Genomic DNA, 17,932 nt, shown 5'->3' on the forward strand with positions numbered 1-17,932 from the left:
GCAATTGGACGTTATTGTGTTGATGAGGTAGCCCTTAACTGATGGGTTCATGAAGACCTATCAATTAGTAATGCCCCAAATCTATCATCTATCTATCTGTCTATCTATTTATCTATCTACCTATCTGTCTATCTGTCTATCTATCTGTCTATGTATCTATCCATCCATACATCTAGTTGGTTGTCTGGCTGTCTGTCTCTCTGTGAGAAAAGGATTTGACCTTTGCCCTCTTTTTAAATAATCTCCTCTCTGCCTGAACCTATCATCTGATTGACAGAAATAAGTCATAAGTCATGTTGGATGATTCATTTACTGCCTAACTCCTGTATATCATTTACATTCATTTGCATTTCATTGTTTAGTTTTTTAGACTTTACTGAAATTAATTTTGTGTTGCTTATGTTCTTCCCAAATGACTGCCATCTGTTCTGAACATAAAACATATATGTATATAATATAGGTTTAACGAGCTGTAGATGTTCCACCTGTTAATGAGGGAAAAAATGGTTCAAATATATTGTTTGCACTACTGTGACCAAACATTTTAGAAAAAAGATAACTGTTGGTCTGCTGCCAACTCCACCATCTGACAGTTAGTGACTCTGCCAAGCTGTGATCAGTCATCACGTTGTGGTCATGATGTTATCAACTGAGGACAGCCTGGAGGTTTTCTCACAGTAGTTCGCTTATCAAGGCTGCCTTTCCACCTCAACCTCAACGCCAGGTGAGAAGAATGTGGTGAGGGATCAGATGAAGCACGCAGTCGCACAGTTTGAATGATTTGAATAACTACACTTTATAAAGGCGGCTCTCAATCTGTGTGTGTGTGTGTGTGTGTGTGTGTGTGTGTGTGTGTGTGTGTGTGTGTGTGTGTGTGGTGGATGGGGGGGGTGATCAGTTGATGATGGGCGCGGCAATGGGATGACTCATTTGGAGTTGCCTAGCTACAGCCAGGAGTTGTTTTCTTTAGACTCAGAGCGAGAGTACAGTACAGTATGCATGTCTGGATTTCATTGAGAGAGCGAGGCTATGTGGGGGCGGCATAAACGCAGGGGTGGCACTAAGCAGGAAACAGGAGGGGCACAAATGTTCCCAAAGAGGAGAAGAAATCACGTGAGGAGAAACTGGAGTTAAGTGTAGAAATGTCAGCAAAGGGGCGGGGGGGGGGGGAGCGCAAGGTCCACAAAAAGACCACTCAGGGTGAGGAAGTGAATCAAGAATGAAAACCCCTGGCCAGTAACCATGGAAACAGGTTGGCTCGACTAAATATGAGGAATTCTTTTTTTATTGAATGTAAACGGTGGCTGGGGCACCGCAACTGACACAATACAATGTTCACCCCCTCTGGAAGCTGTCTTCAAAGAGTACAGTGGCTCCCATCTACTGTACAATATCCACCATGTCTGGCTCATAATAGACTCCTGAAGCTGCTCCTTTCTTATTTTCATTCAAACCACAGGCAGGCGGCCAATAGGGCACATGCAAATGCTTAGAGAGATGCCAAATTCTCTTAGCTACATGTTTAGCATACTCTTTGATGTCTTAATTTGATTTTGATTGCCCCTTCAGTCAAGTTTACCTCTGTCTGTCTCCTACATGGTTGTTTGCTCTCTTCTCTTCTCTTCTCTTCTCTTCTCTTCTCTTCTCTTCTCTTCTCTTCTCTTCTCTCCTCTCCTCTCCTCTCCTCTCCTCTCCTCTCCTCTCCTCTCCTCTCCTCTCCTCTCCTCTGAACATCTATTCACAGTAAGCAGGATATTCTATTTTAGGTCATAAATAATCCTGTATAATGTACACATACTGTACCATATAACTGATGCATTTTTTCAAACAACAAAAATCATAAAGACAACACCAAATTGAACCTTCATATATGCATGTTAAAAGAAATGTCCTTCGTTGCTGTGCATTTTCTTACTGATGGAGTGAGGCTGAGTTATTGTACTGCTGAAGGCCACAACATGGACACACACTGAGGAGGTGACCATTTCTGGAAAATGAAACTGATGATCTGATGATCAATCCTGAGAAACAGAGAGAAAAAAAGGGGAAGGAAACTCTTCTCTAGCATGTGTGCCAATGTTTCCTTCCTTGGAAGATGATAAGTATGCAGTACACATGTACAATATGTGTTCGTGTCCCATTGTCTCCAGAGTTTGGGCTCATGTGTCACTACTTTTGGATACAGATAGGATGTGTGTGTGTCACTCCTTTGCTGACATGCCTATGCTGTAGCTTATCATCAAAACCAGCCCGGTGACACTCAGAAGCAAGGACGAGGGCGATGGTCGACTTTTCCATTTAGTCAACAGCCCAGGGTGAGGAGAGATTTCCAACACAAAGCTCCTGACACCCGGCCTTTGTGTTTGCTCTGCCTCAGTCAAAAGAACATACACATCCAAAGTCTTTGATATTACCCCGGCAAATCCTGTAAATATACACTCGGGCTGTTTTTATAATGGGAATTTAGAAATCTCAGGGCAGGGTGCAACATTGTGTAAGACGGAGAAGGAATGAGCGGAGTGAGACCGTCAACCACAGACAGAGAACTTTACTATTGTGTAAAGCAGCAGTGACTTGGCTGTGGTCAGGCTGACTCCCCTGGCACGTAGGCACCGCTCTGCTGGCTTTGTTTCCCACAGTCGTGTTGAAATACTCCCTCACAATAACACCTTCATTAAGGGATTTTGACATTACTCAACCAAAAATAGTGCTACAGGGCTTGTTTGTCCATTGGCTTCAAATTCTTATTTCGAGCATTGATTCTCTTTTTCAGGGCAATTTAACACATGTCAAAGAGATCAATGTCTAACATTGCTAGCTTTAACAACCTTTAATTAAGAATGCAGGACTCCACAGTGCCAAGGTTTTAAGACCGAAGATGCGACGAGTAATCTATAATAGCGGAGTGCTTGTCCAAGATGTTTGAATTGCTAAATTACTGGAATTATCCTCATGACAGGCCACATGACTCATTTTCCGCAATGTAAAATGTCAACGTGTATAGTTCAGTTCTGTGTATTTCAGTGATTGTTGAATAGCAATTGCATTCAGCTGTTTAATGATCCCAAAGTGTACACTAAACTCCACACTGGAACTAATAGAACCACTCTGAACCAACCAACCCTGAGAAAGTATCATTATTAATACTTGTGCACACAACAATTGGCATCTCAGACAATATTGCAACTGTTCCAAGTGATCCTTTATGACTCTGGTTTTTCCAGTACTGATCAGTAAAGGCAGCATGACAAAGGGCTGATTGTTGAGCAAGCCATCCCGTTGGTTTTCTTCAGTAGTTCCGCGGGCATGTGATTTGTCGACTTGTGTTTGGAGCTAAAAAACGTGTTGTGGCTGAGCCACTGCCCCGCCCCCTGCTACATACACCGGGTAGACAGTGGCACGGTCAACACCCACTACGTTTTTACTCTTAAAAAAATGATAGCTGACTGATGCATGACTCATGGCATTTCCTCTCTTGAAAATATACCAAGAACTGCTTGATTCTTGCATAACTTGAGTGGCAAAAAATAGTAGCATGCATACTGGTTTCAGTGAGTAACTGCTGGTGCACACATGTGGAACGGCTGGAGGGAGTGCCGTATCACGACAGTACAAACCTTGGCTCATCTCATGTGCAAGGTGGGATCAACACGCCCAGGACAGAATCAGGTTCAACCACATTTCATATTCTCGCCTGTTTTTTTTCCTCAGTATCTGGCTCTCGCTTCTGTTTTTCTGCACTCCGTATCATCTTTATATCAGATCGCATCTCACAGGGAGCTGTAGTTGCAGATTTTATTATTGTTTTTTTTAATTTCAAGCCAAATTGTACATTAACCTAGGTCAAGATATGAGCACATGCTCTGTCCTTACATGCATGGAGGGAGTAGTCAGGTGGAGCTGTTTGCATTGGTGACAGATTTTTGGCTAGATGTGCGGGTTTTACAGAGATTAAACCTTATTATTCCAAACCAAATTTCAATGCGCCGACATTCTTTCCCATGGTGCCTGGGCGGGACATTTAGGATGTTAAACAGTGTAATCATGGTGTGACATCCAGAATTCAGACTGTTGAACGTAAATGGCTCATTCATGTCAGCCTTCTTAAATGATAAGATGAGTGGCATATTTTCTGTGGCTTCCATGGAGTTTGATAGTGTTGTCATGGAAATAAGTGATGTGCATAAGTTGTAGAAACCTGAAGTGTTACCATGGCAGAGGCATCGGTTTAGTTCAACACTTCAGCACTGGCTATGTTTATCATCCCAGCTCTCGGAGTCCCTTTGTCTACATATGAAAAAGGTTATTTTCCATGACAACCATATTAAAATACACACTGTTTTTCTTTTCTTTCACTTCTCAAAGTAGAAGTGCCTTTGTTTCATTCCCAGGGAAGATGTTAGACGATAGTGTTTTTGTACGTGTGTGTGTGTGGAACCTCATGACCTCAGTAGAATGTAGCCACACGAGTAGCCTTGCTCTAAACTCAAGCAGGCTCCTATATGAGGTCACTGTATTGGCAGGTAAATTATTTCTGAAGGCTGTTATTACCTTACTGGCTCATACCTGAGGCTGAGGGAGGCTGACATGATACTGACCAGGTACTCCGCCGCCTTTGAGTCAGACTTCTGTTGGCGTATCAAGATATTTATATACTCACCAGAAGCAAACCAGTGACGTCAGTCTTCCAGTCCGCACCCAGAGTATTTTTTTCTGTCTCTATCTACTTGTCTACTATTTACTGAATTTCCTGCCTGAATTCTTTTTTTAAATATCATTACTGAATACCAAAAAATAGATTTATTTTTTTTTAAAGTTAACATTTGCCCTTCCCCAAAACCATCACAACAGTCTTAAAATCAAACCACATCGTAAAAATATAACTGTGTCAAATGTAGTTAAAAAACATACAAAGATCCTCATATTTGAAGCTGATGTAAGACACCGCTCTTTGACCTAGTTCTTTGACAATAACAGTATTTAGATAAAAATCAGCTTCTCCCCTCAGCGTGTCTTGTACTGTAAGGGACATTTTTGGACTATTAGATCTGGTTAGCAATGAGGCTGTGACATTTGCTCAGCTTGTCAGTTGAATTTCATCACATTCTGGCATCAATGAGCTCTATGACTAAGAAGCAAATGTTATTATGTGTTTTTTCTGCTATTATGTGAAGTGATACTAGCAAAAGTCTGAGATTCCCCCTCAAACTAAGTGAATGTGGCTGTACCTCATGTGATTTGTTAAAGAGGCAGATGACTGTGAGTCAGTGGGATCATTAAGACTATGTCAATCACCAGCAGCAAGGAAACAATGATGGTAATTAATGAACTTGCAGCACTGTGAAATGTCTTCAACACCCCCCCCCCCCCCCCCCAATAAAATTCTCCTCTCACCACCTTCATGCCTCTCTATATCTTCCTCCCTCCTTCTTTTTCCCTCCTTCTTTCACACTCAAGCTATGACTTGCACTCATTTGCCCCCACCTCTTTTCCATCGCAACCAACAACATTCCTTCATCCTGAAACTCCTTCCTCAGAAACAAAAGCGGGAAAAGAGAGAGGGCGGCGGATCAGGAAGAAACACCACACGTTTCTGCGCCTGTGTTTGACTGTTTGTTTATATATAGAGAACAGCAACGATGTGATTGTGATTTGGCCCAGGCTGCAGTCTGTCGCCATGGTAACATGCGTAGAATCATTGTCAATGCGCAATGTTATGGGAGTTCCCCCCTCAAACATCAGTGAGTCATTCGCTGTCCTCTGGGAGAAAATCACCACCATCAGCTGAGTGACAAATGCATGAGACACCGCCCCACAAAAGTTGAAATGTGGCTGGTTTGCCTTTGGATGTGTGTAAAGTAGGCAGGAAGAAAGAAGAGGGAGGGACAGGGAGACAAAGCAGTGGGTAGAGTAGGAGGGGAGACAGAAAGTGAGGAACAGATTATGTGATAAAGGAAGCAAGAGGTTCAGGGGTGTGGACTTAAAAAGAGGGCAGGGTAAAAGTGGGCGGACGAGTAGATTCTAGTGTTTGTGCATTTAGACTCTGAGTCTGAAATTTGTATCCTAGACAGCAGCAGGAATTAGACTTGAAGAGACAGACAGCCATCAAACAGTAAGTCAAAGATTCTTCATCTGCTTTTTGAATCCCTCAGTATTTATTAGTTCTCTATAGCCACTTCAAAATGTTTGAAATGTGGTATTTGAATAGGAGTTTTGCTTTAGTATATTGTTTTAATTTAAGAACAGTAAAGACAGGTGTGTGTATGTACCTCTCACTTACCTGTTCCTCTTCACAAGTAACTTTGCTATTGAATTACACTGTTTTAACTCCATTACTGGTCAGGGGTGGCTGCTTTTCAGATGTGTTTGGTTGTTGCAGCACTTGTACTGAAGTTATAAGTTTGAATGTTTAATTTTGCAAAAGCACAGGACGACTTTCTTTCCCCATCAGAGCCTCAACCACATGTAATCCATTTTGTGTAATGGAAAAATTTTAGATACCCAGCGGAAACAGTTGACTCGTCTTGTTTTTAGGAGAGACACACTTTTGGAAGACATTTTTTTCAAAGTATTCCACAAGTGTGTGTTAAATTAAAGCTGCTTAACATTTAACTTCTATCACTGGTTTATTTATTTGTTTTCCACCCCAGAAGTTGTTCATTAAAGTTTTGTCATCTGGTAGGAGACTAACTCTCTCTGTATTTGTGCTCTTAGTGCTTCAGGTAGAAATTACACATAGCAAATATTTACAAGTTAATTCTTTCATTTCATTGTCTCTGTTTGAAGCAGAAAGGTGTGGAGTGGTAGTAGTATCAAAGTGTCAGGCGTGGACACGTGTATCAGCGCCCGGCACTCCGTGTCTGTATATGTGTGTGGTTGCGTGTGAAGGAGAGGGAGCTGGTCCAGCCCTTGACCACTCCTTTACCGTGAAGAGAACCAGCACATTCCAGATGTCTTCCTCTGTTCACACCCAGTGCAGCGTCCATACTGGATACAGCCAAAGATAATTCACATACAAGTATAAAAGTATAAAAAATGATATCTCAGGGCAGAGCAACCTGTAGTGGGACTACTGAAGTAGGAGAATTGCAGTTACAGTTATGAAGCCTAAAGAGCAGTGGAAGAAAGAGTTTTTTTAATTACGCCTAAGTAGTTTTGGGTCAAAGTGTGTGATTGAGTGTAGTAATTCAAACTAGCGGGATCAGGCGTGGGCCAGCTATAGGCGGGAGAATAGCAGGTATTCTCTACAGTTATTTTAAGGAGTGGCGGGTTTGTTGGAGGCACACAGACAAGCCCAAACTTATCTGCCTGCCGTGAACTTCCCTCCTTCACGCTCTCTTCCTCTCATTACCAACAGTATCTGTTTGCTTAGGGATAAATGGATTTTGTTTACTGATCTCTGCCTCCACAAACACACAGCAACACCTCCGCATTTGTCTCCTCTCTGATTCTCGATACAAACATCATCTCGCACTCTCATTCACACGCATTTCAGTGGCAGTGCTATAACTCAAAAGTAATTAGAAGTTGTGAAGCCACGCCCTGAGTTGGTGCCAGATTTTGAATGTGTTTATGAAGGTGTGTGTGTGTGTGTGTGTGTGTCGGTGCAGGTTTGGAGCTGTCATTAATGGCCAGATAAACCAGGCAGGAAGTGTGGAGCATTAGTTGTAGGTCGTATTTGATTCTTTAACTGTCTATTCAGTGTTTGTGTTCTTTTTGGTTGGAACTGAGCGGCCCCTCCAGTTATAGTCATCCTGCATAATAAAGGGCGGAAAGTGGTGTAACAAGTTTTCTCATTGTGCCTCTGTGTCTCTCTCCAGTACAGTCATCATGCTGATTCTCCTCGCTGGCATCTTTGTCCTTCACATCATAAGCATCATCCTCCTTCTGGTGGCAACCATTGACAATGTAAGTATGAGTGTGATAGAATTTCACGCGCGCACACACACACACACAAATATACACGGCTACATTGCCTCCTTACAGCCTCAAGGCGTAATTGGCCCATCATAATCCTTAATGTCCTCCCTAGTTTGAGTGTTAAATGACAGCACCGAAGAGTTATGCACATGTTTATCATGACAGAGACTGAGTCAAGACTGATGAGTGATCAGCTGCTCATATCTCTTTCATCACTCAAGGTCTTCATTCCTTCTCTGTCAATGGTCCACTGTTCTTCTCAGGGCCACATTGTTGACATTTCTGGGTGACAGATGGGCCGGCCACCGTGTGGTCACGAGGTGCCACTGAGTACATCTGTGTGTGTGCATTTAAATTGCAGGCAAGGTGTCAGTCAGCTGGTGCACCTACACATATAGTACATGCACACATACATTTGTGAGATTCTTGCCTGTGTTGTAGTGAGTGTCGCATACCTGAGTAAGACTTGTGGAATGCCACAGTGACGGGCGGATGTGCATTTCTCACAGTCGTCCCTTTGCTTGCAGCTTCCCTCAAATACATTTCAGAGCACAGGGAGAATACACACTCTGGCTCTGCAGCTGTGTTTACTCCTACTCCCACTTTCTCTCCGCTCTAGTATTGATTCATTGATTCGTCCATATTTATGCAGCCACTGCAAGAAAGTTGCAACATGATTTGAAATGTAAAACTATGTCTGTCTGCCTTCCTCCGCAGGCTTGGTGGATGACTAATGACATGGCCACCGATATTTGGGGCCGGTGGACATACATGAACGGGGCGTGGAACTACACTGATCTCCCCACAGGCTCACACTACCCACAAGGTAAGCCACACACACGTCAATCCTGCCAAGTTGTAGAGGAGGCACAACCTGTTTTCATCGATACAACACTCAAAGTCGTATTTACGTCACAATAAAACTGAATGAATTTCAGGAAGTGAAGGAGTGATTATCCCAGGTGTGCAAATTGTCTCACATGTCAGTTCAGAAAATGATCAACGCATAAGATTCAAATCTCCTGCAGGCATCCAGCAAAATCAAACGTTTCCCTACATGTCTTTGATTTTCTGCCACACAGTATCTTAGCATTCTTTGTACTTTCTTTATTCTAGACCTGTGCCTGAAATAATTGCCATTCATTAAAGACTTACAGCTTGACTTACAGATCTTTTTTTTGAAGTCAAGTGTTATCCTACACAAACATGTAGTGGCAGTCTCATTTCATAGTGTGTCCTACCAGAACATTAAAGTAAATTAATCTGGGACTCATAATGGCAAAAATTAATGCAGCAGGCTTTGCAGTGATCCAAATATTTTTGTTTTTTTTCATTGCAAAATAAAGACCAGTATAGCTCAAAGCTGCTATAAAACACACACACACACAAATGTAAAGCAAAACTGATAGTAAAGATTTTGATGTTCACCTCCTGAGACTTTAGTATTGTGATGTATAGTGACGGGTATAGTTATAGGTATGGCAATAGTGATGGGTATTTCAAACTTGGGACTTCAAAACATACAAAAAGCAGTTTTATAATGGGCATGTTTTAAAATCCTAGAACATTTGGGGCGTTTGAACGCAACATTCCTGCCATTCAGCATTGCAACTGCCTAACCAGATGTTTGGTTTGGTCTCACTGAAACATTAGTGTTTCCTGGGTGTGTCACTATGATGTTTTGCACATATTTAGGGTACCCCCCAATTACACAGCATTTTCATTGTGTTACTCTCTCTCTGGCTCCCCCTGCAGATTACCTCCAGGCAGTGCAGGCCAGCTCAGTGCTAGCTTGTATATTCTCCATCCTGGGCATCTTTGTGTTTGTGGCTCAGCTCTTCACCCTGGAGAAAGGACAGAGGTTCACCATCACTGGCATCTTTCAGTTCCTTGCCTGTGAGTATTTTTTATCTACCTAATTTTGATTTGTTATCCTGACAGTTCTTTCTTTGTTTTTTGATATGTATCTTCACTAATTTTCATTGCTCTCTTTTTAAATCACCTACTGCCCTCACTGATGTCCATGTTTTCTTCACTCCAGGTCTTTGCATCATGATCGCAGCCTCCATCTACACAGACCGCTTCCACATCAATGAGCAGTTTGGCTGGTATGGTCACAGCTTCGTCCTGGCGTGGATCTCTTTTGCCTTCACGTTCATTTCCTCCATCATTTACTTTGTGCTACGCAAGAAGACTGCATGAGAAGAACACTAGAGCTAGCTCAAACCAGCCCAAAATCTTTGGCTGGATCTACTCTTTTCAGTGAAAATCTGGTTTTAGTTACCAAGTGATATGTGGCAGATTCCAGAGGGGTTAGTGTTTATATTTGTCTGTTTTTGATATCAGTGAAATCAGATTTGAGCTGCTAGAGTATATTCAGCTATAGATATAGCAGCCCTGTTGATCCTCTCAAATACATATTGGTGTTTAATTGAGTCTGCTGCTGTCAGACAGTCAGAGTTTCACATTTTGTGGAGTGTCTTGGTTATTTCTGCGGTAAAGGGCAAGCTCAATAAATCACAGCTGTATTTGAGTGGAATGTTACTTTCAACTCAGAGTTTGGGTTGGACTTCCAGAAGGCATCTAAGGATAAAGAATATTTTTGTCATTAACGGGACAAAAAAATGCCGTAATGCTTGAAAGATGCCACAATAAATTAAGATCTATCAATAGTTCTGACTTATAACAGAAGCAGATTGAAGAGTAAAATCTGTGGTCTTTATTTTTTTGTATTGTATATTTACATCTAGATATGAGGATATGTTGGATAAAAAGGGGCGAGTTTATTATTTTAGTTTTTCATTATTTTATTGTTAGTTCATCAACTTTATTTCTCATACCAGCTCTGGTCTTACTTTATGTTACATGTCACTAATGAAACAGAGTGTAACCACAATGTGATTACATCAATGAAGTCTTAAACATCTAAAAAATTTATTCATATGTGACATTTTTGCAGATTTGTGTGTAATCTAATGATAAGACTATGCAATGATACAAAGTTTAAAATTAATAATAAAATACAGTTGAGTTTGTTTTGTAATTATTTGAGATTAGGAAGATTAGTGTAAAAATACAATACCAAATCATTTACTATATACAGTACAATGGCTCTCAGCCCAGGAACATTATTTCAATGATAGTTTTTTAAATAGATCAGAGTGATTAAAACCTAAAGTAGTAAGAATTAAAATAAATTTCAGTGATGACCATTTTGAGTTACACTCACCTAGTATGTATGAAATACATAATATAACTCACCCTCACAACCTTTCATATACTTTCAGTCTTTGTCAAACCAGCACCGTCGTCATATGCTGTGACAGAAAGGAAGCTGTCTTGACTCATAAAGCCTGAGATATGACGTGTAAATATGCTTTGTATGTCTAATGCTGTTTTATTTTTGCCAATGTTATTACTCATCATGGATGACAATGATTTTTACAATATTAAAACTTGATTTTAAACTAATTATTGAAGTTTTTTTTTTAATTTCTTCTCCATTTGTCATGATCAGGTGTAAGGAGTAGTGGTAAATTATGTTTTATTGGTTGTTTTGTTCGAACGATTCATTCATTTGATTCATTCATGAATCGTTTCATTTGAGGCTTGCAGACAAAAAGAAGTGAAATGTTTCAAACAGCCAGCAGTCTGATTATCAAATTTATTTAATATGAATTTTGTACATTAGCCAAAACAAGACATCTACTTTTTAAACTATGAATTTGCAAATTGTGTATATATACACAAACTAAAATGTTAGTTTTCTAGCCGTGCTAGCAGCATGGCTCCAGGGTGGCAATGCCTGTCAGTTTAGCACTAGTCCAGACTGAAATATCTCAACAACTACTAGATGGATTGCATCATATCATCATCTAGCGGCATCAAAATGTTGTGTCCAATACTATTGACATTCTCATCAGGCTCAGCTGTACTTTGTGTTTAATACAAGTTAGCTAATATTATCATGCTAATATTCTAAACTAAATGTATACCTGCTGTAAATCAACATGCTGGCTTTATCAGTTTGAGCATGTTGCAATGCTGATGTTAGTATTAAGCTCAAAGAACCACTGTCCTAATAGAGCTGCTAGCATGGCTGTAGACTCTTAGTCCTAAATAACACAGTGGCTGTCTTGATCATCTTGAGGCTTAAAAATCATTAATGAGCAGGTCTCTTTACATCTATATGTTCCTTCTTTAGAGTGATCATGATCATAGCTAATAACCTGAATTCACTGGGTCATTGGACTGTTGACTGTAAATTCAGAGCACATGATAAGGCCATTACAAACAAACTGCACAGGTCCTCTGCTCATGGAAAAACTTCAGTCTGTTCAAAGTGGGCTGTAGTCCTCCTCTGGCTCATAATGGGGGGACATGTGCCCCTGGTGTCCCGGCAGGGGTATGTGGATGGAGATGGACCGGGCGTGCGAGGGAGATGGAGAAGGGAGGGACAGGCGGTGAAATGGAGATGCAGGCGCAGGGTGGGAGGGGTGAGCAGGGAAGGAGTCAGAGTGGGGGAGAGGAAGGGAGTGGGAGTGTGTGAGCCTCGGAGTGGAGGGTGGTAACGCAGCTGACGGGGGCTCGTAGTAGGGTGACAAATGGGAGATCTGGGGGGGGGATTGTGGACAGGCCAGGGTGATGGCTGGGTTCGGGGGGGTGTAATAAGGAGCTGGTGGCAGAAGACCCATGAAGTTAAAGCTGCAGCGGTTGAGGCTGGAGTTACGCCGGGGTCCCACCATCAGCACCTTCTTTGTGTAGTTGTTCAGAGTGGAGACCCCGGCTGACATGCAGACAGTGAAGGCAAGCCAGGCCACGCTGATGGAGACAGACAAGGAGACAAACAGGGAGGGGGTCACAAACATGCGCTCTGCTTGTGATTTTGTGTTAAAATACTATACCTGTGCTCAAGGTGCGTACATGTGTATGACCAAGTATATACTGAGTCCACTCAAACTTTGACTTAAAGATCCCCTCTAGTCATGTTTTAAGACATAAAAATCCTCTGCATGGAATAATAAATTGTGTCTAATATGGTTTTTCCACAAAAAAATTTCAATTATCTTATTAAAATTACATCTACTCCTTCTCCCTCATTGGAAAATCCAGAATCTATGAATATGCAAAGACTGTTCATTTCAAAAGTTTAACAGCTGGACACAAGATGTTTCTACTTCACTGTAAAGTCCATTCTCAGTGTTTGTGCACTGGAGGCTTCAAGTTTCCACATCACACTTGTGTAAATTGTATACTGGACCACGATTGGCTCCAAATTAATTGTGATGTCACAAATCATGATCATGGGTACACATATGAAACTTAATTTTCCATATTAGCAGCACAGAGCACAGAGAAACTTCCACTATTCAGCAGATAAATCTGAAAACAGCCCTCTAGTGTCAAACTCTGCACAGTGAAGCTCAAACATCCAACAGAGGATATTTTTGATTGGAGGGGGACTTGAATGGAAAAGGCAACATCTTGGAAAACTGGAAAAGCTTGATTTTCTGGTGTGGTCCCCCTGATCTGAAAGTAACAGTGGAGTGTTGACATCTGTGTTAGTCATGGATGGAAGTTTTTGTGGTGAAAAAGCACCATTGGTATTTTAAATGGGCTATGATGCTACAAGGAATGTCTTCCGATCAGCATAGAGGTCATAGCCAAATCGGATAAGACCCGCTGACTGGGAGAGTGAAGAGATCTTGGGGACTTTGGCAGGAAAAAGTTTGTGAATTTTCATGTCATCATTTTAATTCACAATGAATTAGTAGTCAGTAAAGGACTCAGCAGAAAGACACGAAAACATAAATCTTTCTGCTAAACCACTGGGAATGATAATAATAGGAATGAACAATTAGTTTTTATTTTTTGCTTTACAAGTAAATGCACAACCAAAACCCTCAGTACACAATAAAAGGGGACATCTAGCTGGACTGAGGATCTCAGTATGCTTGGATCCTTAACTCAGTGCAGTTTCAATCAGGCACCATGTGTATTTGATTTGAGTGTAAAGCATGTTTAATGAACTCACTAAAACGCCCAGGAGTAGCCGTAACTGTGAGGCTTGAAGTCTTCTGGTCCCATTGAGACAGTGATCTGAAACACCTGCATGAACATCATGTGACCCACCATCCCAAGCAGACCTGTGAAGACAAAAGGAGTGACAATTATTAGCTGAATAATTGAAATGAAATGGAGTTTACTGGTTATTTTATGTTGTTATCTATGAGTATGAGATTAAAATCGCTGTACCTCCCAGGACGGTGAAGACGGCAGCAAAAGCGTTGAGCATCTGGCCCCAGCGCTGTGTGGACGGACAACAGGCCCTGATGCACAACTGCACAGACAGCAGTATGCAACTGATTAACAGCAGTCCGATATACATGAGCTCCAATGATAGCGAGAACCACATCATTGCTGTTGAAAAGACAACAAAGACAGCACGAAGGGTTTCAAATGATCAATCAGTCAAGAGCAAAGGTGTCCACAAAATTGCAGGCAAAGGCAATGAATCCATCTACCTTTTTCAGATCCTGGAGTCAAAGTATGAAACCCTCGACACTTCTCCTCTAAAAAGACAAAATGTAAATGAAGTTATACAATCATTAAGAGTAAATTAGCATCATATTAACCAATAGTTTGGCTATTTACATTGGAAATCCTTCAGTTACAGCAGTGATATTTCACTGAATATTCTTTTTGCACTGCAGCATCATCTCTCCATTCCAGAGCAGCTGGGTATCACAAATCCTCCAGCCTGTACATATACAGCACATTTAAATGCACACTACAATCTAATTGCTGTGTGAATAACCAGATTGAGGTGACAGTTTGCATAAATTGTTTACATGGTTTGAAATAACCCGATAGGAGATTATAAGATTTGTTTGCCATAAATCTGGAAGGATGGGTCCTACAGGAGAAATCTTAGTAGCGCCACAAAATGAGAATGTCTTGATTTTTATTTTATTTTGACACATTCATTTCAACAAAAAAATCTTTTCATTTTCACCCCACAAATGCGTTTTTCCACCACTGCTAGCAAGCCATTCACGACTTCTCCTGACTCTTTAGCAGGGGTAGATTAGGAGTGACAAATCCAACTCCACATTGGCATTTGCTTTCACCACTGGCAACAATTATGTACCAAACTATTAATTACAAAATGCCTTCCGATTTATATAATTGACCACACAAGTCAGTTGCGTTTCGGCTGAGCTGACAGTATCATTCAGACTCAAACCTTAAAATCAGTTGCAAATGAGACGGTGAAAACCCAGCCGATGTTTGTGAAACCGATTAACCTTTCTCTCTGCGGTTTCTAATCCATAATTGAGTCATGCTGTTGAAGTCTAAATCTCTGTGAGCGGAGACACACACTGATGATAATCCTCTTTGGGCTCAGCACATACCCACACACACCCACACACACACACACTCACACACACACTCAAAAACACAAACACACAAATACAAATTAACACACCCGAGACCTAAATTCATACTATCACCTTGGATTTCCTCCTTTCTGATAACCTATTTCATTGTCTGTCGCACTAGTGCCACAGTTATAATAGTTTACTTCACTTCACTTTTCTGTGTGAATCCTCATCTCACCTTCAGAATATCCTCTTCCACACACACACAACCTGATAAGCACATATGGCCAGGGGCAAGCTTTTGAAATCCCTTACAATTACACAGATAAACATGGTATACTGTAAACATGGCTTCATGTATTACTGAGTTTGGTTTAGATTTCTTTGTTCAAATACAGTGTTCTCTCATTTATTGATTTTTCTCTATCTGCTTAATCCTTTTCAGGGTCACTGGTGACATGTCCGGACTTCTTTTTGTTTGAAAGAAACAGAACATTTTTGGTGTTTGATCTTCTTTTGCGATCAGTGAGGAATTTTCAGCTGACTGGACAGGGAATTTATTTTCTGTTACATTTTAGGCACAACTGAACACTCCTAAAAAAAAAAAAAAAATCCCTACTCTCACCCCATGCGTCCTTGTAGATGTTCTCCTCACAGGTGATAAACAGGCCGGTATGGAAGATGGGGAAGATAAAGCGGTCATCGCCCGTCTCCCAGGAGATCTGGATGTCAGAGGAGTTGGACATGCCGGGAACGGGGACGCAGTTGCTTTGCTTGACAGGCGAACACAGCGGCTTGGGCACCTTCTGTTTACCAACGCACCAGTAGGAGGACATGATGGCTGTGCCACCCAGGAAGAGAGACAAGACCGTCTGAATAAAGGAAAGGGGAGGGGAACGCATCTGCTGCACGAATGCCATCATGCTGGGGTTAAATGAGATGCTCGAGCTGGTGGAGGAATGAGAAAGGAGAGTAGGGTCGAATAAGTGAGACATAAAGATGTGAATATTGAGAGTGGTTAAATATTCAAACTCTTAACAGCAATGTTAAAGGGAGGTTATGGGTTACTTCAATTAAAATACAAAAAGCAACATGTCAGCACTGTATGTTAAATATCTAATAAGAGAGTGAGAGCATCTTTTTCATTGTTAATCTGCTTGAATTTAGGTACGCCACCCTTGCATGTCACTAAAAATATAACCACGGTGTTAGTTTCCAAGGAAAAGCAGCTCTGCCCATTTGCCTGAGATGACTAGTAAGCTGTTTGAAAAGGGGAAAGTGTGGGGGAGCCGGTGGTTTTACATGACTGATCACATTTATAGAATGAAAAGAAGTGTGACAGGAAATCAGCACACTACTGGTAATTGGTAGGAAGACAGACAGCTGAATAGTTCAATACAATAAATAAATAAAATTGCCGTCACCATGGAACCTCTCCAGGAGACAGATACTCAAACCAATACCTCTTAGCACTTGACGTCAAGCAGTGATATAAATTTGAGCAAAGAGAGAGAGAGAAAAAAGCACTCACCTCCTTCAGCCTCTTTTACTTCTTACTTTGTCCTCAGTTCCTCTTTGAGTAAGTGAAAGACACATACTCCTTTACCCGTCTGCTCTCCCTTTCACTCGTCATCAGATAGTGAGAGTGATGGAGGATTTTGGCCGTCAAGCTGACCTCTGTGAGCAGTGTGACTGTCAGTCTTTATGAACCGACCCAGTGCAACTGTGAGCCCCACACACACACACACACACACACACACACACTCCTCTTTTTTAATCCATCCATATAAATCCAAAACAGACAACTCTGTCTCTATTCCATCTGTTTTCATTTTGATTCCTAGACTCATTTTGATCTATTTCATTCATCTCTCTTCCTCTTATCGGCCCCTCTTCAACCGCTCCTCTAAAGCACGCAGCACTTTGTTGTGATCTGAAAATCAACATGACCTTGAAATAGTGAATATACACTTTAAGGTAGATACACAGTATTAGCCGCATGTACAATATTGCTTTGCAGTACCATATGTTTGCACCAATTTTAAGTGACAGCTACGTGTTTGACTCTGAGAGGTGGTGACTCCACAAGAGGCGGCTCTAAGGGTGGATTATTTAATAACTGCAGTCAACCACAATTACTTGACCGCAAAGGTTTTATGTTGTTGCCAGAGGAGGATAATGTGCCACTGAAAAAGACATTATATCCTTAACCAGTGGTTGCCAACCTTTTCTGTGTGACACACAGTAAATTACCTCCACAGCCCCTTACAGATGAATGATGTTTAACATTGTTAATTATATATAATTGTAGCTTATACTGTCATAATAACTTAACAATTTAACTGCCAATATCTGTTTGGTCAAGTTTGCATTCATATTACTACCAGCTGGACATTTCAATCATTTATTCATTACTTTTAGCTAACCATTTCAACTGTTTATCCATGACTTCTAGCTAACCATTTCAACTGTTTATCCATGACTTTTAGCTAACCATTTCAACTGTTTATCCATGACTTCTAGCTAACCATTTCAACTGTTTATCCATGACTTCTAGCTAACCATTTCAACTGTTTATCCATGACTTCTAGCTAACCATTTCAACTGTTTATCCATTACCTCTACTCTTA

General features: G+C 41.1%; 2 protein-coding genes across 5 annotated transcripts; one reads left to right on the forward strand and one right to left on the reverse strand.

Moving 5' to 3' along the window:
* Positions 1-319: 319 nt before the first annotated feature.
* LOC121883595 (epithelial membrane protein 2-like) lies at positions 320-11,391 on the forward strand. Of its 3 annotated transcripts, none has more exons than XM_042391932.1 (5): positions 320-724; positions 7,821-7,908; positions 8,638-8,746; positions 9,676-9,816; positions 9,962-11,391. In XM_042391932.1, exons 2-5 carry the CDS (start codon positions 7,831-7,833, stop codon positions 10,120-10,122), a joined length of 489 nt encoding a protein of 162 aa, XP_042247866.1. In that variant the 5' UTR covers positions 320-724; positions 7,821-7,830; the 3' UTR covers positions 10,123-11,391. The 3 variants fall into 3 exon arrangements, with proteins under 3 accessions (XP_042247866.1, XP_042247865.1, XP_042247864.1); XM_042391931.1 differs by lacking the exon at positions 320-724 and adding an exon at positions 5,448-6,112 and having other exon boundaries at positions 7,826-7,908; XM_042391930.1 differs by lacking the exon at positions 320-724 and adding an exon at positions 5,450-6,112.
* A 67-nt stretch (positions 11,392-11,458) lies between these two features.
* LOC121883593 (germ cell-specific gene 1-like protein) lies at positions 11,459-17,765 on the reverse strand. Of its 2 annotated transcripts, XM_042391929.1 has the most exons (6): positions 16,834-17,765; positions 15,928-16,250; positions 14,445-14,492; positions 14,176-14,340; positions 13,955-14,066; positions 11,459-12,741 (listed from the first exon to the last, which is right to left on the reverse strand). In XM_042391929.1, exons 2-6 carry the CDS (start codon positions 16,223-16,225, stop codon positions 12,258-12,260), a joined length of 1,107 nt encoding a protein of 368 aa, XP_042247863.1. In that variant the 5' UTR covers positions 16,226-16,250; positions 16,834-17,765; the 3' UTR covers positions 11,459-12,257. The 2 variants fall into 2 exon arrangements, with proteins under 2 accessions (XP_042247863.1, XP_042247862.1); XM_042391928.1 differs by lacking the exon at positions 16,834-17,765 and having other exon boundaries at positions 15,928-16,394.
* Between the last annotated feature and the right edge of the window lie 167 nt (positions 17,766-17,932).

This window comes from Thunnus maccoyii, chromosome 18, assembly GCF_910596095.1.
Source record: "Thunnus maccoyii chromosome 18, fThuMac1.1, whole genome shotgun sequence".
Lineage (NCBI taxonomy): Eukaryota > Metazoa > Chordata > Actinopteri > Scombriformes > Scombridae > Thunnus > Thunnus maccoyii.

Bases quoted from the DNA above. Each gene is read 5' to 3' on its own strand.
- LOC121883593 (XM_042391928.1), bottom strand. From the start codon at position 16,297: ATGTCTCACTTATTCGACCCTACTCTCCTTTCTCATTCCTCCACCAGC. The intron at 14,067-14,175 runs GTACAGCGATTT...TTGTCTTCACAG, and splicing joins CGTCTTCACCGTCCTGGGAG to GTCTGCTTGGGATGGTGGGT. The intron at 12,742-13,954 runs GTGAGTTCATTA...TGTCTCCATCAG, and splicing joins GGCTACTCCTGGGCGTTTTA to CGTGGCCTGGCTTGCCTTCA.
- LOC121883595 (XM_042391932.1), top strand. From the start codon at position 7,831: ATGCTGATTCTCCTCGCTGGCATCTTTGTCCTTCACATCATAAGCATC. The intron at 7,909-8,637 runs GTAAGTATGAGT...CTTCCTCCGCAG, and splicing joins TGGTGGCAACCATTGACAAT to GCTTGGTGGATGACTAATGA. The intron at 8,747-9,675 runs GTAAGCCACACA...CTCCCCCTGCAG, and splicing joins AGGCTCACACTACCCACAAG to ATTACCTCCAGGCAGTGCAG.